Below are 24,378 nucleotides of genomic sequence, written 5' to 3' on the forward strand. Positions count from 1 at the left end.
TTGCCAGATATATATATATGAAAATGTTTCATATTATATGAAAATGTTTTTATCTGTCTAATAATATAGGAAATGAAAATTGAGATACTCTATTTCAGTGGTTACATGAGCAGTGATTTAAAAATGGGCATGCACAAAGACAGGGGGAGACAGAATGAGTCCTCATGTGGATGATTCGGGGGTACTGATGCAAACAATACAGTTAAGAAAATAATCTAGCCATCTGTATCACCACCATTAACAACTCCGTCAATCTAATGTATCAGGAATGGTTTCATCTCTTAGTATCAGACCTATTATTTCCTAGTAGAGGATGTGACTTCATTTTGGCTTGGTCAAGACAAGGTTTAAAGACTCTGGCTTGCTGGACGTGGTAGCACATGTTTTTAATCCTAGTACTTGGGAGGCTGAGACAGGCAAACTGCAGGTTCACAGCCAGCCACAGCTACTTAGTGAGGGCCTCAGCAACTTTGTGAGACCCTATTTCAAAATGAAAAATAAAAAGGGCTGGGAGTGAAGCTCAGAGGTACTATGCCCCTGGGTTCAATCCAGGTACCAAAAAAAAGGACTGATTCATGGCTCGCCTTTGAGCCAGTTTCGTAGATTTAATGTTCGTCTGAGCTTTAATCTTTTACTGTATTTGTATTCCCCCTAATTTTGATTTTTACCTACTTATCACATTTTTTTACATGTACTCATGAAAGCCATGAAATTTATGTAAAAAGAGTCAGGATATAACTAAGTAAAATATCATAAGAATAGAGAAAATGGGCCTTCTAAACCTCAAGGATCATTGTGGTATCGATTTTTTACAAAATGGAGAAAAACTGTATTAGCGAACAGTGAGGGAGATAGATGTTGGTTCATATTTCAAAACTGAGCACCATCCAGTTTCAGTGAAATTGCCTCTAACCTTTTACAGACACCCCAGTAGACTTTAAAGGCTTTTACTTTTGACAGGGCTGTTAGCACACCAAAATAGAAGTCAGGAAATCAGATAACCTCTCCCTCAGACAGTGACTCATCCCCTTAAGTCCCCTCTTCCTCTCTTTATGGAAATTCAAATCAGGTAACTTATCTACAGACTTTCCTAGCCTGGTATCTAAGATATTTCTGAGCCCAAAGTCAGGTTAAAAACCTTGATATAGAACAGAAGAGGGAAATGACTTGATCATGTCTTTAAGCTACTTTAACAAAACCTTTGGTTGTTTTTGGAGGGAGGAGGGAGAGTACTGGGGATTAAACCTAAGAGGAGAAGGAAGGAATCTCCTCCTCCTTCTCCTCCTCCTCCTCCTCCTCCTCCTCCTCCTCCTCCTCCTCCTCCTCCTCCTCCTCCTCCTCTCTTTCTTTGGTACTGGGGATAGAACCTAGGGGCATTCTACCTCTGAGCTACAGCCACAACCATATTTTTTATTTTTTTGAAATAGGGTCTCACTAATTTGTGGACGGCCTCACTAGTATCTGAAGCTGACCACAAACTTGCAATCCTCCTGTCTCAGCCTAAATACTGGAATTACCAGTGTGCAGCACCAAACCCAGCAGAGCATTCTACTTCTGAGCTACATCCCCAGCCCTTTTTATTTTTGATTTTGAAACAGTCTTACTAAGTTGCTGAGGCTGGCCTCGAACCTACAAACTCACAGTTCTCCTGACTCAGCCTCCCAATGGGCGTTCATCACCATGTCTCACTTTAACAAAATCTTGTCTAAATTTTCTGGGACAAAGTACCTTCGGCTTGTCAAGAATTATAGATAAAAAGACACTTAAATAAAACTTAATGTTATAAGATGCCATACCATAACCAAAACAATGGAAGAGAATTTGAAACAAATCATTTTAGTGCATATAAAGCCCCAGTTTTAACATCTCTTTTAAAAAAGGAAAGACAGTAGGAACTATTCATGCCCTAATGAGGGCCTCTCTAGGAGAGGTGGCCTAGGGGCAGGATCAAGTTTTCTTGGGCACTTAAACCAGTGAGACGCTGGGAAAGTTATTTTGTCTTTCTATAGTTTAGTTTCATCATCTGTAAAGAGGGCTGGTAAGAACTACTTCTCCGAATTGTTGGTAGGATTGAATGAGATAAAATATGTAAAGAACTATGACAGTGAGTGGCATCTATCAGTCTAGGAATGATCAATCTCTCACGCTCAAATGTCTGACTTTACATTTGATTATTTGAGGTATTACTATCTAATCTGTAAAATGATACTAACCCGTTATTTTGTCACGCAGTTCAAATAAAATAACGGACGTAGATAACAAAGAACAATAAAAATATACCATAGCAGGCAGGAACAATTATGATTGTGAAGAAAGAGAAGTTAATTTAATTTTTTTTGTGTGGCACTAGGGATTAACCCAGAGGCATTTTACCTCTGAGCTAAACTCCCAGCCCGATGCTGCTGCTGCTGATTTGGAAGCAGGGTCTCACTAAGTTGCGGAGGGCCACGCTAAGCTGTCAAGGCTGGCTTTGAACCTGTGATCTTCCTTTCTCAGCCTCCCATATTCTGGGATAACAAGCCTGTGCCAACACAGCAAGCTTTGCGAAAAGTTAATTTAACCATAAATTCTGCTAAGCTGCTTCAGACTCTATGAGTCACCTCTCACATAACAAATAATTTTTAAAGTGATAAAATCTATTGGGTCTTCATCCGGCGACAACTAGTGAATTAATATAAAATTTGACAAGAGATTGGCACTCAGAACAAGCGCCCTGCCTTCCCAGGAATTTTGGTTGGGATAGGCTGGCTGTTTACAAAACTTCAAGCTCTGTCCCTAAGCAATTAACTTGAGTCTCCACCCCTCGGGGAGGCTGTCACTAATTGAGGGATGTCCCTTAAAGGAAAAAGACTGTCTCAGCAGGAAGCTGATTGCCCTGGCAGGCTCTAGGGCAGCTGCCTCTGGGGATGCTCTAACCTACTTTCCCTCCCAACCACCAGCAACAGGAGGGCTTTCCCATCTCCCTCCAATCTGCTTTGGGAAGCACTTGCATTTTTCCATCAGGAACTGACAGCAGGGCGCATCTCACCTCGCCCTGCACACTCTGCCCTGACACAGAGCTGACCACACAGAGTAACTTCAGAACCTCAGCTCGGGTGCCGGGGTGCCCATAGATCCAGGCACACACCCAACTGAAACACCAATAAAGCCAGGCACAGTGATGTGCACCTGGAATCCTGGTGCTTGGGAGGCTGAAACAGGAGGATCAAAGGTTCGAGACTAGCCTCAGCATCTTAGCGAGGTCTGTGGCAATTTAGAAAGACCTCCTTTATTTTTATTTATTTATTTATTTATTTATTTATTTATTTATTTAATTGGTGCATTGTAATCATATATCACATTGGAATACAAGACTTGAGAGGATATACAAGCAGAAATCATCCAATTAGCCCTCATCTAGCCCCCTTCCCATCCCCCCCCATGCTTGTTTGGTGATTAACTTTGATACATTTGTTTATGTACCTCCTGCTTTTTAAAGAGGCTCCATCCTCCCATATTCCATACCCTCTGATTGGTCACCTTAATTGCTTCACTATAGGGCCCTTTCTATAGATCGACCTCTTCCTGTTGCCCCTTTCCTCCTAGTTTTTGCTGATTAGGGGAAGCATCTGATTTTTATTTTCTGCGATATTTCTCTGTGCATGCCGCGTTGCAAGTACCGATCCCACTCTTGATGGCCCCAGTAGTGGCCTGGCTACCGGTGGACTGATCCAGATCTCGCTGGCTCAAGCAGCGGCCTTGCCTCATGGGAGGCCCCGATTCTGGTCTCACTGGCCCCGACACCAGCCTAACCCCTCAGCTGGCTCCGATCCCAGCCTCAGAGGCCCCAGTAGCGGCCTTGCCTCATGGCAGGCTCCAATGCCGGCCACTGGCCCCGGCATCGGCCTAACCTTTTGGCAGGCTCCGATCCTGGTCTTGGAGGCCCCAGTAGCGGCCTTGCCTCATGGCAGGCTCCGATGCTGGCCATTGGCCCTGGCACTGGCCTAACCCCTCAGCAGGCTCTTATCCTGGCCTCGGAGGCCCCAGCACTGGCCTTGCCTCATGGCAGGCTCCAATGCCAGCCTCGCTGGCCTCAGCACCAGCCTAACCCTTTGGCAGGCTCCGATCCCGGCCTCGGAGGCCCCAGCACTGGCCTTGCCTCACAGCAGGCTCCTATCCCGGCCACGCTGGCCCTGGCACGGGCCTAACCCCTTGGCAGGCTCCGATCCTGGCCTCAGAGGCCCCAGCACTGGCCTTGCCTGGCGGTGAGCTCCGATCCCGGCCACACTGGTCCTGGCACCGGCCTAACCCCTCGGCAGGCTCCGATGCTGGCCTCGCTGGCCCCAGCACCGGGAAAGACCACATTTCAAAATAAAAAACAAAAATAGGGCTGAGGGTGTAGCTGAGAGGTAGAATGTTCCTGAGTTCAAGCCCTAGAAACACACACACACACACACACACACACACACACACACACACACGATGTCCAACCTCAGGACCAAAGGTAGCTCTCCCCATCCTGAGACATTTTAATTACTCACTCTCTGACAAAAGACTTGTGGTCCTGCCTCAAGCAGGTGGAGCACTTGGCAGTGAGAAGCTCACTGGTGACCACCAGAGTCCCCAGCCACAGCCTCCTTCCTACTAGGTCTGAAGGCTTCCCAGCTCCCGGGGAAATGTTTCTCACCCTCAGTGGTGAAAACAAGTGGCCCTGAGCTGACCACACACATAAGAGATTGCTGGGTTATTAAAGATACTTTACATCATCTGCCTACTCTGCCAACATAAAGGTTTTTGGGAAAATGTATATGCATATTTATATATAGTCAAAAAATAAGCTCAAACACCATGGGTCTTGCATTGGTTTGAAAATCTTTTTTAAACCGGGCGTGGTGTCGCATGCTTGTAATCCTGTGCTTGGGAGGCGGAGACAGGAGGATCGTGCAGGTTCGAAGCCAGCAGCACTGGCTTAAGAGACCCTGTTTCCAAATAAAAATAAAAAAAAAAATGTCTGGGAGTGTAGCCCAGAGGTAGAAGGGCTTTCAGAAACCCAAGTACCACCAAAAAAAATTATTTATTTATTTATTTATTTATTTATTTATTTATTTATTTATTTGTTTTTGCTGTACGAGGGATTGAGCCACCAGGGGCATTCTACCGCTAAGGTACATCCTTGACCCTATTTTTTACTCTGTATTTTGAAACAGGGTCTCACTAAGTTGTGGAGTCTGGCTTCGAACTGGCGATCCTCCTGTCTCAATCTTCCAAGTACTAGGATGAGCCACCACACCCAGCTCTGGGTTTGCCAGTCTTTTTTTTTTTTTTCTTGGTGGTACCAGGGGTGGAAAGCAGGGGCTTTCTACCTCCCTACGTCCAGACTATACTCCCAGACCTATTTTATACTTTATTTGGAAACAGGGTCTCACTAAGTTGCTGAGAGCCTCAGTAAGCTACTGAGGCTGGCTTTGAACTTGTGCGATCCTCCTGTCTCAGCCTCTGAAGTGCGGGGATTACAAGCATGCGCCACCATGCGGGGCTTTGCCAATCTTCAAAACAAAAGGAAGGCTCCTGGCTCCTCTCTCTCCTGCCCCACCCCAAATTTCCAGCTGATCCAGAAACAGGCTGCTGATAGGAGAGGGGCAGTTGAGCGTCCCCTCTAGCATTTGTGGGATATGTGTGCTTTGCACACGCATCACACTTTTAGACAAAAGCTAGACTTCAGGGAAACAGAGGTGGGAAAGGGAAAGGTGGCTTGTAGTTTTAGAGAGAAAATGCTAAAAATAGAAGAGTGTAGGGCCAAACAATCTTAAGTGTACAGGTTAGCAGTCTGTCAGGTTAGAGGCTTTAATCCAGAGCCCATGCATTTAGACATCAAGGATTCTTTGTTCAGTTGGCATTTAATGTTTTAAACATGTAAGCCGTCTACATGGAAACAGGGAGATTTCTTAAGAAAAACAGAAGGGTTCCAACAATTCTGGGCCCATTTTTCTGATGGAGCCACAGATGGAGTGGAGGCTGCTGCTCCCTACTGCCCCCAGGTGGCCAAGTGGTGCATGACGTGTGCAGAGGATGCCCCTCCAACACTCCCCCCACAACACACAGAGGTGTTTTACTTCTTTCTCCTGTCCCCCATACACTGTATGGTCCTTAATCAAGTCCAGTCTACTTGTTCTACATATGAGAAAGACGAAAGACGGGTGCAAGTGGGGAGCCATTTGCTTAAGTTCAGTAGCATCTCAATCACACACTTTTTTTTTTTTTTTAGGGCTAAACCATGAGTAGAAGAAATGGAATTGCTGCCCCTAAAGCTTCCTCCACCAGCTAAAGCTCTTCACTTTTAGGAACTAGTCACTCTGCATTTTTCCTTCTCAAATAGCAACTTATAGACCATCCCACACACCAAGCCCAGAGCTTTGTGCACACCCCATGCATCTTCATGATGATCCTGGGCATGCACATTGCTACCCCCACTGATGGGCCTGGCTGTGCCTGATGGCAGTAGACCTGTCTGATACCAAAGCCCATAGCTTTGCATTATGGCCACCATCTCCCCCAACTAAACAAAAAATCAGAACTCAGCTGGGCACGGTGGCCCATGCCTGTAATCCCAGCACCTGGGAGGCTGAGAAAGGAGGATCATAAGTTTAAAGTCACACAGGCCACTTAGATCCTGTCTCAAGATAAAAAATAAAAAGGGCTAGGGTTATAGTACAGAGGTATGACACCCCTGTTTCAGTTCCCAGTATTGGGGGAACTTCATACTCACTGGGTCCTGAACAGAGTTAAGTGATAGGGTGTGGGGGGAATACAGCGGAGAGGGGGTCCTCCAACACACCTGGCTCTGCCACTGGGTTTCGTGCATGGCAGACTCCCTGCTACTCTAAAGCTTTCTCAAGGAGAGCACCCTGCCTGCAGGCTGTGGACTCTTCGCTGAAGGTAGAGTAGTTGCTTACTATTGCTTGGAGTTTATTGTCAACAGCTTCCACTTCTGTGTTTTGATCAAATGTTACTAAAATGGCCTTTGGGAGGATGTATTTCATGTCCTCACATGGGTACGTAGAAAGGTTCTGCGTTAGCCGGGCCTGGTGGTGAACACTTGTAGTCCTAGTACTTGGGGGGCTGAGACAGGAGGATGGCAGGTTCAGGGCCAGCCTTGGGGACCTAGTGAGGCTCTCTACAACTTAGTGAGACCCTGTTTCAAAATAAAGAATAAAAAATAGGGCTGGAGGTGTAGTTCAGAGGTAGAATGCCCCTGGGTTCAATCCCCAGTTCCACAAAAAAGAAGGAGGAGGAGAAGGAAGAAGAGGAGGAGGAGGAGAAGGAAGGAGGAGGAGGAAGAGGAGGAGGAGGAGGAGGAGAAGGAGGAGGAGGAGGAGGAGGAGGAGGAGGAGGAGGAGGAGGAGGAGGAGGAGGAGATCTTTGTTTTTTGCTCAGCACTTGGAAACTCCCACTTTTACTTACCAGTGGGGAGGAATACATCAAAGCACATAAAATCACAGGCTGTTTTTTTTTTTAAACTGGAGATTGAATCTAGCTCTTTTTTACTTATTTTTTTATTGAAACAGTATCTCACTAAGTTACTGAGGTTGGCCTTGAACCTGTAATCCTCCTGTCTCACCCTCCAAAATATTGAGATTACTGGTATGTACTACCATGCCTGACTGGTTTGGTTTTTATAAATAAAAAAGTAGTTGCCAGGCGTGGTGGCACACACTTGTAATCCCCACGTTTGGGAGGCAGAAACAGGAGGATCGCTCAGGTTCGAAGCCAGCCATGCTGACTTAAGAGATCCTGTTTCCACATTTAAAAAGTAGTATAAAATAGGTCTGGAAGTGTAGCCCGGAGGTAGAAGGGTTTCCAGGAACCCCAGTACCACCAAAAAAAAAGTAGTCTTTGTATTTATTTTCCACAAAGTAAATAATACAACAAATTCTACTCTAAGGGTTTAAAAAAATTAAAAATAACATAAAGAACCTATGTGCAAAGTACTTAAATACTAAAGAAAGTAGTTGTCCCAGAAGTAGCAGAGGTTAGTAAATAATAATACTACTTATGGGATGGTGATGTAGCTCAGTAGCAGAGCACTTGCCTTGAATGTATGAGGTCCTGGGTTCAATCCTCAGTACTGTAAAATAATAATAAAAATGATAATGATAATTATAATACTTACAACCCATATGATAACCAGTCTTCTGGATAAATAAGGATCAATATTCCAGTGAGTGAAGGGAAGAAATGTGATGTAGAACACTTCTTGACCCAAAGCAGCCGAAAATCTGAACAGGTAATAGTAGAAATAATTCTTCACAATGTACTTCTGGACATAAGCCTAAAAGACAAAAGTCAGATGATTTGATGAATTCAAGTAATATGTCACTCCAGGAAAAATTTGAACCCCCCCTGCCTGAGACTCAGAGGCCTGATGGTGAAGTGCTGCCCTCTTTCATTATACTGTACTCTCCTCACCATCATCTCCAGTGTTGCTGAACATCTGCCACCTCCAATCTGTCTACATACAGAAGGCATTAGTTCTTCATAAAATTAAACGAGTAATGATAAAGACAGAAGTACTAGAAGATACACATAGAAAAGCCAAATCTTTTTCTTGTGAGTACAGAAATCTAGAAGCTTGGGACAGATTAGCTTCATTAGACTATATGGATTTCTGACTTCGGTGGGCAGAATACAAAGATGTCTGTACCCTAATCCCTATAACCTGTGAATATATCACATTGTACAGCAAAAGGGACCTTGCAAATATGATTAAATGGATGATGTTGAGATGGAGAGATTATCCTGGATTATCTGGGTGAGCTCAATGTAATCACAAGGATCCTTAATAAGATGGAAAGAGGAGGCACAGATGACAGAGTTGAGCAACAGAGGATGCAACCCCGCTGGCATTGAAGATGGAGGGAGAGACCAGGAGCCAAGGAGAGCAGGGGCTCTCAAAGCCTGGAAGAGCAAGGAAGCGACTCTCCTCTCAAGTCCCCTGGCGAATGCAGTCCTGATGACACCTTGGTTTTAGCCAAATAAGACCCGTTCTGTACTTCTGATGGGCAGAGCTTTAAGAGAATAGATTCACATTGTTTTAAATCACTGAGTTGGTGGTAACTTGTTACAGCAGCAACAGATAATCAATACAAAGACAAGAAAAATCATTTGCCTCTGAACATTAGTTCACCTTTTAAATGGAATTAATACAGACAAGTCATTTTTATTTCAGGTATGGTGTAAGAAACACCTCCAGCAAGCATACAGGGGCCTATTTAAATGCATTCCTTTTTTTTTTTTTTTTGATTGGAACCCAGGGGCATTCTACCTATGAGCTATACCCCAGCCCTATGTTTTATTCTTTATTTTGAAACAGGGTCTCACTGAGTTGCAAAGGCCCTAAATAGCTGAGGCTGTCTGCAAATTGTGATCCTCCTGTCCCAGCCTCCCAAATTCTGGGATTATAAGTGTGCACCTGTACCAGTATTGGGAATGGCTTGGGAAGATTTGAGAAAGCTCTGATTATTAATAGATATATTTCAAAAATAATTGTGTCAAAATGGCAGACCTGGGGAAAGGAAGACTTGGTCTTGGTTTCAGTCAGGAAGCAAACAGCTACTGAAACTTAGATTGACTTAGCTAAAAGTAATTAGCAAGCCTATAGGAGAGAGGAGCTAGGACTTCCCCATCCTCATTCTAAAGACAGGTTTACACAATAATTGGGTAATCTAGCTAGGATGGGAGGAGGGGGTCGACCTTCATGAAAGGAGACACCTTGGTGGGGGAGGAACCTTCAGGGTTTTTACTACGTCAGAATTACATGAACAAGATGGAGGGTGTTGTGTATAAAAAGGTCCAGTCCACGTGTTGTATCTTTGGTGAATTCACTCGAATTGCACTCCCTCCATCCCCTGTGCCATTTCTGAATGGCACGGGGCTTTAACTGTCTTCTGTATTTCTATCTTTTTAATAAACTTCTTTAAATCTTCAGCAAGAGTCTGGGCTAATGTGTATTTATCCTTAGCTCAGGACAAGAACCCGCACATTTTTATCTTTTTATCTTGTTGTGGTTTGAGGGAAATTGTGTCCGGGACCCTAACAGGGGTCCCTGGGGACAGTTTCCCCAAACCGTAACATATTCCCCAAACCATAACATATTCTCAAAACCATAACACACCACCATGGCCGGCTTGCATTCTCATTTCTAATGGACAAGAGAAAAAAGGATGGTAGGGAGTTAAAAGAGGAATAAATAAACAATCTATTTAAAACTATGGTAGCCTGGTGCAGTTGTGATATGCCTGTAATCCCAGCTACTCCAGAGGCTGAGGTAGGAAGACTGCAAATTTCAGGCCAGCCTGGGCCATTTAGCAAGACCCTGCCTCAAAATAAAATTAGAAACTGGGCATAGTGATGCATACCTGTAATCCCAGTACTTGGGAGGCTGAGACAGAAGGATCACCGGTTCAAGGCCAGACTCAGCAAGTTGGTAACACCCTGTTTCAAAATAAAAAATTAAAAAGGGTGGGGGGGCAGGTGTGTGTGGTGGTGCATGCTTGTAAACTCAGCATTCCGGAGGATGAGGATCCTGGTTCCTGGACAGCCTCAGTTACTTAGTGAGGCCCTTTGCAACTCAGTGAGACCCTGTTTCAAAATAAAGAATAAAAAATAGGGCTGGGGGTATAGCTCAGAGGTTAAATGCCCCTGGGTTCCATCCCCAGACCTGCCCCCCCCCAAAAAAAAAGGGTGAGGGCGGGGGTGTTATAGCTCAGAGGTAAAATGGCCCTGAATTCAAGCTCCAATACAAAAATTAAGTAAAATGAAAAGGGCTGGATGTAGCTCAGTGGAAGAGCCTGCAGGAGATGCTGGGTTCAATCTCCAATATTAGGGGGAAAACAAGATGACCTTGAAAACTGCAAAGCTCTAACTATTCTCACTGCTGTTGGCTGCTTACAAGTATCCACTCCTTTCTTTTACTAAGAGATTCCTGCTTTTATTCCAGCCTCTCTGCATCCCGCACAGAGCCCTGCAGCACGAGTGGGGAAAGCAGGGGAAGTCTACACCGCCCTTTGGCTCCAGGAGTGAAGAGGACCCAGCACACAGGACTCCCCTGGAGACAGCTACTGGTCAGGGCCGAGCACAGGTCATAAGCTAAAAGGGCACCTCTCAGAGAGGGAAAGGTACTTCTAAATGAATTCAGACTAGACACAATGGCAATAGGTCCACCCGAAATAGAAAAGGCAACAAGATACAAAGGAAGCCAATGAAGAAGTGTCTTCACCTCGCCTGCAGAGCGAGGACAAAGCACCGTCCCAGGAAGTGACAAGCGCCTCTCTCCCTCTGGAGCAGAACCGTGACTTCCTGATGTAAGAGGTCATCTCTGCAGGTTCTGTTTTATAAATAGACTCCAACTGGCCTGACCTTGATGAAAACCCTGTCAACAGCCCCTTTTTATCTGAGGGTTGGTGTTATTTTTACCCACCAGCCACCAGGTATACCTGGTAACCAGTCCTGCTTTAAAGATTTTTTTTTTTTTTTGGTGGTACTGGGGTTCCTGGAAACCCTTCTACCTCCGGGCTATACTCCCAGACCTATTTTATGTTTTTTTTAAAATTTGGAAACAGGGTCCCTTATGCCAGCGAGGCTGGCTTTGAACCAGCATGATCCTCCTGTTTCTGTCTCCCAAGCACGGGGATTACAAGCGTGCGCCACCACCCGGCCTGCTTTAAAGATTTACAGGAAGACATTTTGTCAAATTCTAGCAAGGGTCAAATCCCTCCCTGGTGTCATTTCATGGTTCCTGAATATTATACGGCACTATCAATACTCAGTGAACACCCTTTTCCCTATTCTGGAGATTTGCCAAGTTTAACATCTTAAACCTAGTAAACAATTTGATGAGACCATCCAGGATGATAGCAAGCTGCTTTATTATTCTTTATTGCTGCTGAATATTTTTTAATGGAACCCTGGGGCATTCTATCTCCACGTGATCCTCCTGTCTCAGAATCCAAGTACTGTGATCATCGGTGTGCACCACCATGCCTGCAATAGCCACTCAAATATTTTTGCTTGATGAATGAATTAATGTTGTTTCCAGGGATTCAGTGATTTTTTTTGTTTTGTTTTTAGACATGAGTATTAATAATAACATTATGGTATATAGAATTGAGATCACCTCATCCCACCTTTTCATGTTACACATGAGAGAACTTTGGTCTAAATTAGTGAAGTGATAACCCAGGGTCTCAGGGTTAGCGCAGGGCTGAGACAGCACTGAACTCTGGTCTCCTGATTAGAGGAGCCTGCCCTATGGGATTGTAAAGTGATCCTGAGACGTCATCCTGTATGAAGAACACGAGAAAGTGAAATATTCTCTAAATATTCTTAGGGATAGAAGAGCCAAAGGTACAATTTAAAAATATCAACTCGGGTGTGATGGCACATGCTTGTAATCCCAGCATTAGTGAGACAGGAGGATCACGGTTCTCAGACAGCCTCAGCTACTTAGTGAGGCCTTTGCAACTCAGTAAGACGCTGTTTCAAAATAAAGAATAAAAAATAGGGCTGAGGGTGTAGCTCAGAGGTGGAATGCCTCTGGGTTCCAACCTCAGTACTGCCAAAAAAAAAAAATATATACACACACACACACACACACACACACACACACATATTTATGTACTCAGATGATTTTTTAGATAATTTATCTGTATTCATGATTATATAGCTAAGAACCAACATTGACCCCCAAATTCTTGGGGGTTGTGTGTACACATAGCCCCCCATGTACTATGTAAAGTAGTAAGTACTTATCTTTTCAGAAAAATAATCTTGAGTTTCCTCTGTAGGAATCTCAGTGTGTAGGGCTTCAGTGTAGCCTAGGAAATAGCAGGAATTTCATTTCCAGTATTTGCATTGGTCTCATCAGACACAGAGAAAGAAGAAGCACATGTTATGGGTTTAATCTGGATGATTCCCAGAGGGCCATGTGTCGGAGGCTTGGTCCCCAGGGTAGCAGGATTCACAGGAAAGTGATTGGATTGTATGAACTTTGATCTCATTGATGGACTAGTCCATTGATGGTTCATAAGCCAAGTGGACTTTTGGGAGGTGGTAAAGACTCTAGGAGGTGCAGCCTAGCTTGAGGAGGCTGGTCACTGGGGATGTGCCCTGGAAGGGTCCACCTTGTCCCTTTCCCACTCTTTCTGCTTCCTGGCGGCTACAAGGTGAGCAGTTCAACTCCCCCAGGCCCTTCCACCAAGATGCTCTGCCACACCCAGAGCATCTGTCCAGAAACGATGGAGCCAGAGGCCATGGGCTGTAACCTCTGAAACCATGAGCCCAAAGCAAACCTTTTCCCCTTTAAGTTATTTTCCTCAGGCCTTTTGTCACAGTGATGGAAAGCTGACTAACACACACAGGTTAGAAGTAGAAATGGTAAATAATGTGGACTGGTAGAAAGGACAGGTAACAACTAAGGGAAAGGAATCCAAGCCCCAGGACCCTGCTTCTGAGTTTCCAGCTGGCCACACAGGAGGGGCTGAGGGACCAGGCTCTGAGAAAGTGTTTCTAGAACACATCTCAGGAGACAAAATTAGCAATGATTCTTTTAGACAAAAGAACAGGAAGACATTGAGTATTTAGGTGGGTAGAGAGTAACTCTTGGAAAGAAAATGCTTTGAAGGCTCATTCTTTGTGTAAGACTTCTGTGCTGAGATTCCCTCCCACCCAGCACTTTAATAAATCTGTTATGCCTTTTTCTCTATTAAAAAAATGCTTCTCAGTATACATAGCATGTCATGAAGCCAAATGAATAAGTGTTTGGTAATGAAGAGATAATAAAATGAAATCACTACATATTATTATTGGCTGAAAATGTCATTGATAACCTATTAGTCTATCTTATTTATTGGTTTGTGTTATTGATTTTTTTTTTTTGCAGTAGTGAGGGTTGAACCTAGGGGCATTCTACTTTCAAGCTACATTTACAGCCCTATTTTTTTTTTTAATCCTTTATTTCAAAACAGAGTCTCACTAAGTTGTGGAGGGCCTCACTAAGCAGCTGAGGCTGGCTGTGCAGCTGCAATCCTCCTGTCTCAGCCTCCCAAGTACTGGGATTACAAATGTGCTCCACCAAGCCCAGCTAATATTTTTTAAAGTGTTTTCACAGGGTTTCTTATTATCTTGGTCCCTCAATCCCATCTTCCATTTTTGGTCAAGTTCTTCAAAATATCACTCTCCTAAATTGGGGTTTTTGGCCAGTCATTTGGATGGAGGGGAGCTGCTATAGTTGGCAGATACCAAGTATGTGGCCTTCTCTGCAGGCTGTATTAATTCTCAGGAAAGAGAGTCATGTAACTGCTTGTATGGCCTAAGAGAATAGAGAGGAGTCTGACTCCTTGACTCAGCTTTCCCCTGAGTGCCTGAGGAGGGTTTTGTTTCCTAAAGACACACCAAGGAGTCCTGAATCAGAGGAAACATGCCCAGGTCAGCACCACTGGGTATAATAAGAGCTGATCCAGACAGCAGAGGAGAGAATGGCCAGCCAGCTTGGCAGCCCGCCCAGCTTTTGAGCTTTCAAAGGAGGAATACAAGAAATAGCTTTTAGCCAAACCAATGTGTGACCTTGGAAAGTAAATCTGCCTTTCAGAACCTCAAGGGCCCCACTTGCACAAGGTACAGAAGGGTAGAGAAGGGTTAATTCAGTTGTGTTTTAAGTGTGCTACCCGTGAGCTATGCCCCTAGCCAGCAGTTGCTTTGGTACTGGGGATCGAATCAGGGGCATTCCACCTTTGAGCTACACCCCCAGACCATTTTATTTTGAAACAGAGCCTTGTTTAGTTGCTAAGAGTCTCCCTAAATAGGTGAGGCTGGCCTTAAACCTGAAATCTTCCTGTCTCATCCTGCTAGTACTGGGATTGGAGGCATGCATGTGCCCCATACCTGGCTCTTCAGTTGGTTTTTAATGTGTGTGTGTGTGTGTGTGTGTGTGTGTGTGTGTGTGTGTGTGTTTCTTTTTGGCACTGGGGATAGGACCCATGTATCATTTAAGGAAAAATAAAGCAGAAAAAGGCTTATTAACTAAAATGTTGCCCCAGTGCCTAAACACACACCAAGGAGTCCTGATATGTTTTGATGTAAAATCAAAAGCCTGTTCTAATTGGCGGGAAGTGAGAGTCTCAGCTTCCAAAGGTGCTTCTCTGCAGCATCCCTCGGGCCACTTCAGTGATCAGTTTAAAAACCACTGACCATGATCTTGTTCAAGCCCAAATATCGCCTTCCGGTAATTAACCTTTGGCTTTGAGTACATAGGCTGGAGGTATCTGGACCTTGAGGTCTTTGAGGGGTTTGATGAACTTGTATCAATGCTGCTGCTAGGCCATACTACTTGTCTCCATTTTTTTTCCACAGTAGAGCTATAAATATAAATTTTATTCCAAAGGTCAAGTTCAAGATACTCTACTATCTCAACAGAGCCGGAAGGAGTTCATATCCGGTAGGATGGTAATCTGCAACTCTCAGCAGTCCACTTTAATCAGAAACAGCAGGCTCTGGGGCTGAGAGAGAATCTATACAGGGTCTAGACTCAGGCTTATATTAAAATGACATTAAGACCCCAAGAGCTTATATGGGATACACCAACAACAAGCTTTCTTTCACAATTTTTTGTTAAAGGACAAAATTAATAGCAATTTGGTTTAAAGTTTTTCATATTTTTACTTTTTTGTTTTTAGTACTGAGGATTGAACCCATGACCTTCTAGCTATGCCCAGCAAATTATCTTAATTGGCTTTATTTTTTATTCTAGAATTGGGCAACTCTTCATTTTATAAGTTAAAAGGAGTGTTCTGATGAGCGAAGGAATGATGTTTTTTGTTTTGTTTTGTTTTTGTAACACTGAAGATTAAAATCAAGGCCTTGCACATGTTAGTCAAGCACTCTACCACTGAGCTACATACCCAGCCTTTCCTATGATTTTATTCTTGGATGGGGCTTGCTCAATTGCAGGCTGGCCTTGAATTTGGGAGTCTTCTTGTCTCAGCCTCCTGAGCAACTGGGGATTATATGCTTGTACCACCATATCTGGCAAAGTTGGTTTTATAGAAAGAAAACGGCTTGAAAAAAAGCAGAAACATGAAACAAAGGCAGACTGGAGCCGGGTTTGGTGGTGCACGCCTGTAATCCCAGTACTTGGGAGGCTGAGACAAGAAGATGGTAGGTTTGTGGCCAGACCCAGCAATTTAGTGAGATCTTCAGCCACTTAGCAAAACCTTGTTTCAAATTAAAAATAAAATAGGGGTGGGGTTTTGCTCAGAGGTATAGTGCCCCTAGATTTTATCCCCTAGTACCAAAAAAAGGGGGGAGTGTTGGTCATGTCAAAGTTACTTTCCTACTAAGGTTGGCACTGGGAGACAGAACAATAGAAAAATAACCGATTAGTTGACATGAGTTTACTTCTGCTTATTGTTTTGCATTTAAGGATTTAGGTAGAGGGAACTTTATTATCATGCTGATGGACACTGGCCTGTTAAAGAAATTTTGCTGTTATTTCTCAAATTCTGATTTCTCATAATGTCAGATAAATAGCTTAGTTTCTGTGGAACTTCAATGTGAGTGACTTCATTGTCAATTTTAGCCTTGTCCGTTGGGATCCAGCCCAGCTGCTCCACCCAGAACAGCTGTCTGACCAGGTGTGGGGGTGCACACCTGTCATCCCAGGACCTGGAAAGCAGAGACAGGAGGATCGCAGGTATGAGGAATTTAGCAAGACCTTGTTTCAAAATAAAAAATAAAAAAGGCTGGGGAGTCGCTCAGAGATACAATGCTCTTGAGTTCAACTCCCAGTACCAAAAACAAAACCTCCCCAAACAATGGCCTCCTGTAATTTTCTTTTAATGAGTTTTTCTTTAGAGTTTTATAGACCAATAAGAAGGAAGCAAATTAATACTGACTTGGAGAGCAGAAAAGTGTGCGTGGGTGGGTGGGGGGCTAATTTCACACCAATTACAAGATCACCCCGGAGACTCAGTTTCTCCATCTGCAAACGGGAATAACAAGAGTACAAACCACCAGAGTCGCTGGGAGGACTGAGAGAGTGCTGATGGTGTGCGCAAGGAACTCAGACCAAAGTCGAGCAAACAAATTTCTCAGTAAGACCTAGGTGTCAGCGATGCCGATGAAGGTGGAGGAGGCAGTGAGGAGTTTGGGATGCCCCTAGGGACACCCGTGGCTCCTATTAAAGTGCAGATTTGAATGCACTTGACCTGGGGCAGGGCTGAGAAATCCGAGGAGCTCCCTACTGACACTGGTGCTACCATGTTGGTGGCACATGGACCACGCTTTGAGTAGGAAGAATCGAGAACAGTCCAGAGAAGGATTTTAAAATCCAAAACTAGTTAAACATTGATCATTTCAGAAGTTCTGATCCCCCTGAGTGGTACTAGGGATAGAACCCAGGGATGCTCTACTGCTCAGCTACACCCTAGCTCTTTCCATCTGTTCTGTTGAGACAGGGTCTTGCTTAGTTGCCCAGCGTGGCCTTGGAACTGTGAACCTCTTGCTTCAGCCTCTGGAGGAGCCGGGATTAGGGGAATGTGCCACATTACCTGGGCACTTTGTTTTTTAAACCCAGCCAGGCTGAAATAGTCTTTGCTACTTCTAGCTAATCTGCACTCATACATAGTCAACCTGGTGGTCATACTATCACATGCCCAAGACCGTGCCCAAGGTCAGCAATGCTGCCGGTGCTTGTGATCACAGGAGTAGACAATTGTCCGCCTGTGGTCTCCAGATTGGCAGACACTATGAAGACCTCAGGCTCCCTGGAAAAATTCTTCCCAAGGTCATAGTGATGTCCCCAGAGGCAGGAGATTAAGGACAAGAACTACACAATGCTGTTTGCTCTCACAATCTGCACATTCAACCCAAGTTTCTTGTCTATGGACTGCGAAGGGCAGATCTAAGGAATTCGACACCTCATTCAATAAAACCTAGATTTTGTAAAGCTTTGGTCCAGCTGCCTCTGAGAGACTGGTCTTTAATGGATGTCCTTACACTCCACAGCGATGAAATATTTGTAAAATAAACACTCCAAGCTATTATAAACACCAACCAGCATGTTAATATACCGAACACAAATCTAGCAGTGCCCAGCATTGTAAGAAAATAGAAAGTGTCTTTTTTTTTTTTTTCAGACCGAGCCCATACTTATACAGACTCTTTGCTTCCAGCTCACTCTTTAATGATGGAGGGAAAATGGTTTCCTTCAGCAATAAGAGCTATGATGGTAGTAAAGCTGGGTAAGTGCTACAGAGCGGTGCGTGTGTAGAGCGGATGCCCTCCAAGGAGGAGCCACAGGAGCCCTGAAGGAAGAGGAGCTGGACCTACTGGGGTCTGTGGGTCAGAGGAAGAACACCTGGTAAAGGCCCCCAAGCAGGAGGCAGCCCTGTGCGCTGCAGCATGGGGGTGCGGAAGCAGGTGATGGCAGAAGCTGCGTCAAGCCCAGGTTTGAGAGAGTGAGCTACAGGGAGGTATGATAATAATGATAATAATAATTTCTATACTAATTATAAATATCAATTAATGCATAATGATAATTATTATATAATTATAATATAATTATTAACAAATTATTAACAAATTATAATAATAATTATTATTTGGTATCAAGCAATGAAACTGGTGTATGCTACTTCTGAGCTATATCCACATCTTTCTTTTTTTTTTTTTAAACAAGGTCTCACTAAGATGCAGAGGCTGGTCTTGAGCCTGTGATCCTCCTGTCATAGCCTCCCAAGTACTGGGATTACAGGTACAGGCTACCATGCTTGTTGACCAGAGTTTTAAGTAGGAGTGTGACTCAATCTACTCTGATTACTACTCAATTTACTCTAAAACAAATTTTGGCTCAGAAATGGTAGGATGAAACCCTGCTTTATTTATTTTTTTCCTAAATTTATTGGTGCTGAAGCTGGGCAAGGTAGTGCACACCTATCATCCCAGTACTCGGGAGGCTGAGACAAGAGGATTGCAGGTTCGAGGTCAGCCTCAGCAACTTTGTGAGACCTTTAGCAACTTAGCAAGACCCTGTTTCAAAATAAAACATAAAACAAAGAGTGTAGCGTAGCTTAGAGGTAGAATGCCTCTGGGTCCAATCCCCAATACTCTGCTGAGCTGGGAATGTAGCCAGAGGTCCTGCGTTCAATTGCCAGCACCAAAAAAAGCAAAGAAGAAGAACAACAAAAACAACAAAAAAACCCAAACCCTAAAAACCCTAAATAAATAAATAAATTTAATGGAAAAATATCAGTAGTGTTGAACATGAGAGTTACTGGGGGAGTCCATTGGTTCTACCACGCAGTAGACATGTAAACTCACATTCACAAATTCACGTACTCATATACTCCCATTCCTTTAATTACCATTATTATTATTATTATTATTATTATTATTATTATTAAAGATTAGGAAATCAAGACTTTCCAGTCTACAACGAAAACTGAATGGTCTTCCTTAAGAAGCCGGAGACAATGGACAGTGTCCCTTGAAGGGGAAACAGGGATCGATATTGCACAGGCTTTCTGCTTTCATCTTCGAGTTTGGATAGAATTACAAGTTGGGTGATCTAGCCGATGTCTGCTCCGAGCTCGGGGTGATTAAAATTTCAGGCTGGCGAGACTGAAAGTCGATAACGTGGAAAGGCACGGCGTGTGGTGGGAGCAGAGCGCCAGTCACTCACATCTGTCCAGCGGCCTTTGTCAGGACCCCTCCGTCTGCCCTAGAATAAGCGTGAGGTTGGCGGGGATGGGCCCAGCGTGGCTTCCATTCACAGTGGAGTCCTAGGCTTTTGCGAAGCCTGAAAGAGCAGAGCGCAGCTTTCCTCTTGACAAGCTGTCAGAGGGCGGCTCATCCTCTGAACAGCTGATAGCCTCTCTTTGTTTTCCTCAAGGACCAGCAAGTATGTCCAGCGTCCTTGGGTAGGATAAACCAGGCCTACAAATTGGAAAATTCTCAGCATGTGTCATGAACTAGGCGTGAGCTAGGTTCCACCTGGATGGAGACTGAGTCTTGCAACTGGACATAACACTGTCTTGTTATCAGTTGTGTTAATTATTATTTTTATTTTGTGGCACTGGGGATAGAACCCAAGGACATTCTACCCTTGAGCCACTCCCCTAGCGCAATTTTATTTTTTATTTTGAAGCAGTATCTCACCAAGCTACTCTGCACCGGCCTTGAACCTGCAATCCTTCTTATCTCAGCCTCTCAAATACTAGGATTACAGATGTGGACCATCACACCCAGCTCATCATCAGCTTTATTTTATTTATTTTTTTATGGTACTGGGGGTAGAACCCAGGGGCTTTTCTACCTCCGGGCTATACTCACAGACCTATTTTATATTCTATTTGGAAACAGGGTCTCACTAAGTTGCTGTTAGCCTCACTGAGTAGCTGAGGCTGCCTTCGAACCTGTGTGATCCTCCTGTCTCAGCCTCCCAAGAGTGGGGATTACAAGCGTGTGCCACCACACCAGGCTCATCATCACCTTTGAAGCTCTGGGCCTGAAACACAGGGTGACTTGCTCAGGAAGCTAATCTAGGAAGGGGCTGGGAGAGGGCTAGATGTGAGCCAGGTGTCAGGAGAGGACTGCTGCCGTCCAACCAATTCAGACACAGAGACGCCAGCCTCTGCTAGAGAAGGCCCTCTGCAGAGAAGAGTAACAGGACGTGACACCCAGGACAGAAATAACCACTGCCATTTTAAAAAGGAGGGGTGGGGGCAGCTGCCCTTCAGATTCTCAAGATGTCTAAAGAACTTAACTGTTTTTCAAAACATGTTGGATTCGCTAAAACCCAAAACACATTGTGCCAAGCATTCTTCCATCCAATTGTGAAGCCCTTGTGTGTTCTGGGGATTTTTGCTGCAGATGTTTCTGATTACTTTATATTAACTTATCACAGTGACATTTGGAAGAGTTATACGATGTTCAGGAAGGAGTCCTATGAACTTGGGTTCATTTGTTTTATTTTATTTTTTTGGTACTGGGGATTGAACTCAGAAGCATTCTACCTCCAAACTACACCTCTAGCCCTATTTTTTATTTTTATTCTGAAACAGGGTCTTGCTAGGTTGATGAGAGTCTCATTACTTGCTGGGGCTGTCCTCAAACCTGCAATCTGATCTTCCTGTCTCAGCATCCTAAGAACCAATATTACAGGCCTTCACCATCATGCCTGGCTTTTGGGTTCATTAGTTTTAATCCAGGAATTCTACTCCACCTCTTGTCCCCAGGGCACAGTCATAGTTCAGCTAAAATCGTCGTCGTTGCTATTACTGTTGCTAGGACTTGGACCCAGGGTCTTGCACAAGTCAAGCAAATTCTCTACCCCTGAACTATATCACATCTCTAAAATCATGTTCTAAAGCTTTAAAAGACACCACCAGGCCGGGCATGGTGGTACATGTTTGTAATCCCAGTACTTGGGACGCTGAGACAGGAGTGTCACAGGTTTGAGGACAGTCTCAGCAAGTAGTGAGACTCTCATCAACCTAGCAAGACCCTGTTTCCAAACAAAAATATAAGTAGGGCTGTGGATTAGCTCAGAGATCAAACGCCCCTGGGTTCAATCCCTAGTGCTCCCCCCGCCCTATATCAGTCTGTCTGTCTGTCTGTCTCTCTCTCTCTCTCTTTTTTTTTTTGGTGGTACTGGGGTTCCTGGAAACCCTTCTACCTCTGGGCTACACTCCCAGACACCTATTTTTTTATATTTTTATTTGGAAACAGGGTCTCTTAAGCCAGCGCGGCTGGCTTTGAACCTGCACGATCCTCCTGTCTCCGCCTCCCAAGTGTGGGGATTACAAGCGTGTGCCACCATACCCGGCTCTGTTTCTCTTTTTAATGGTACTGAGGATTGAACTGAGGGCCATTCTATCTCTGAACTATATCTCCATCCCTTTCTTCCTCTCTCTCTCTCCCTGCCCCTCTCATTAACTTATTTATTTTTGGTACTAGGAACTGAACCTAGAACGTTCTACCTCTAAATTACACTTTTCTGGCCTCCTTTTAAAAAAGTTTTGAAAGTGGGTGTCACGTCACTAAGTTTCTGAGGGTGGGCCTTGTTTAGTTGCTGAGGCTGGCCTCAAACCTGTGATCCTCTTCTCAGCCTCCCAAGTATTGGGACTATAAGCCTGAGCCACTGCACCCCACATCTCCTTCCTTGCTAACCTTTTACATACAAAGAGTTGGAGAACAAACATTTAAACCACCACACACGACACTGAGTTCAAGGTGTTTATGCGGGGTTCCCTGGTGCCTTCCTTCTTATTAACCTAGTGGGCTAGGTGGGTGCAGACCTTTATCTTGGGGTTTCTTTATTGAAGACTAGCAAGTGGGAGGTGTGCATGTCCATAGAGAAGAAGGATAAAGCAAACGGGGACTTTCCTGTGTCCCCCTCCTCATTTCCTGATCTCTAGTGGAGTCCTGTGGCGAGGGCAGTGCCTGGGGATGACTTGGCCCCACACCCCGGGGGCGACTGTCATTAGCGGCAGTGGATGCGCAGATGTCTGGGGTCAGCAGGGACGGAACCCCCCAGGAAGGGTGTAGTAGAAATGGGGGACATTTGTCCAGAGGGGCTTGTCCTCTCCCTGTTCCTCCTAGAACTTGTCTTGGAACATTTATTTTATCAATTTCCGTCTCATTTTCAGATTGTAGCTCCCCACTAAAAGGCTAGGGCTAGGGAAGTTTGAAGTCACTCATCACAAAAATAAACTCAGGAAAAGCTTTGAAATATTGTGTTCACACATGAAAGAATATTAAGGAGAAAGCCATGCCTGGTCAGAACAATGTGCGTCCCTCTGATATCTTGTGCCTTGTGAACTTTTTTTTTAACTTTATTTTTTGGATTCAAATTTTGGGCTTGTGGTGGCGGGGTGGGGGAGGTGGAGGGGGTGGAGACCTGGGGATTGAACCAGGGGGGGGGGAATTCTAGCTTTGAACTACAAAACCAGCACTATTTATTTATTTATTTATTTTTGGTGGTACTGGGGATGGAACCCTTCTATCTCCAGGCTACACTCCCAGACCTATTTTTTATACTTTTGATTTGGAAACAGGGTCTCTTTAAGCCAGTGAGGCTGGCTTTGAACCTGCACGATCCTCCTGTCTCTGCCTCCCAAGTGCGGGGATTACAAGCGTGCACTACCACGCCTGGCTAAGAATTATTTTGAGTTATACTAAGTTATGTTGTGCTGGCCTAAAATCCGAGATCCTCCTGTCTCAGCCTCCCACGTACTGTGATTATAAAGCATGCACCACCGTATTTGGCTAGTTTTTATTTTAATGTCACATTTTCCCCCTGATTGCCACCTGTTTTTTCTGATCACACCCCCCCCCACCAGACTCAATCCCTTTGAACAATTTCAGTGTTCTCTTTTCCTATGTATAAACATAAGTGTGTGTGGTGGTTTGTATTACCAAAAAAAGTTGCATGGAATCTTAAATTTTGCAGTGTTATTTATTATCCCTGGGTCCCTAAGCGTCATTTTAGACCACAATCCCGGCTGAGCTAGTCTTTTCCACTTTCTCATTCCTCTCTTCCTGCGGCAGATCTGAGAGCTGACAGAGATGGCAGGACACCAGTCCCCTGGCTGGTCCACGCTGACTTGAGCACGCATCTTACCATCTGAGAACCTTTGACCACAGCTCCCTGCCCGCTTCTGCTGGGGCATGAGCAGGCGCCTGTCCACGGACCGCTCCCTCTCACCCACTTCTTACTCTGACCAAATGAGGATACACTCTGACAGCGGTCCCCGCCGCCAGCTGTTTCAATTTCTTAGTCTTACCAAGGACCTAAAGCCTCTCTTCCAGACTTTACGAAATCTCCAGGGTATGCTTTAAGGTCTCAGAGCCCACAGCCCAAAGACACACTGCTGGAGGGATGGAGAAGGACCAGGATGAGTGTGGCCCATGAGGGTCACGGCGCTGGGGCAGGGGACAGTCCCCTCACCTCCCGCACAGCGGGAAGAGCCAGGTCTCCCAAGGCTTGAAGTCCTACCTATGCGTCTGTCCTGGAGCCAGTGGCTTGCTTTATCAGCTCCAGCCTCTGGCTGGGGCAAATGGACATGAACGGAATCTCAGCCAGGCATGGTGGTGCATGCCTGTAATTCCAGGATGTGGAAGGCTGAGACAGGAAGATCGCAGGTTCGAAACCAGCCTCAGCAATTTAGTGAGGTTCTCAGCAACCTGGCGAGATCCTGTTTCCAAATAAGAAATAAAACCAGTCTGAGGGTGTAGCCCTGAGGCAGAATGCCTCTGGGTTCTATTGCTAGTACCATACAAAAAATAAAAAATAAAAACAAGGAGCCGGGCGTGGTGGTGCACGCTTGTAATCCCCGCGCTTGGGAG

General features: G+C 44.7%; 1 protein-coding gene across 1 annotated transcript in view; it reads right to left on the minus strand.

Annotated features, from left to right (window-relative positions):
- Nucleotides 1-24,378, minus strand: part of SGPP2 (sphingosine-1-phosphate phosphatase 2) — a gene marked incomplete at both ends in the record, with an annotated part of 132,989 nt that overhangs the window by 65,377 nt on the left and 43,234 nt on the right. The window contains one exon of the mRNA XM_080690040.1: nucleotides 8,150-8,308. Within this exon, the coding sequence (XP_080546166.1) occupies nucleotides 8,150-8,308 (159 nt within the window). The remainder of the gene's footprint in view (nucleotides 1-8,149; nucleotides 8,309-24,378) is intronic.

This window comes from Muscardinus avellanarius (assembly GCF_963383645.1).
Source record: "Muscardinus avellanarius genome assembly, chromosome: 2".
Classification (NCBI taxonomy): domain Eukaryota; kingdom Metazoa; phylum Chordata; class Mammalia; order Rodentia; family Gliridae; genus Muscardinus; species Muscardinus avellanarius.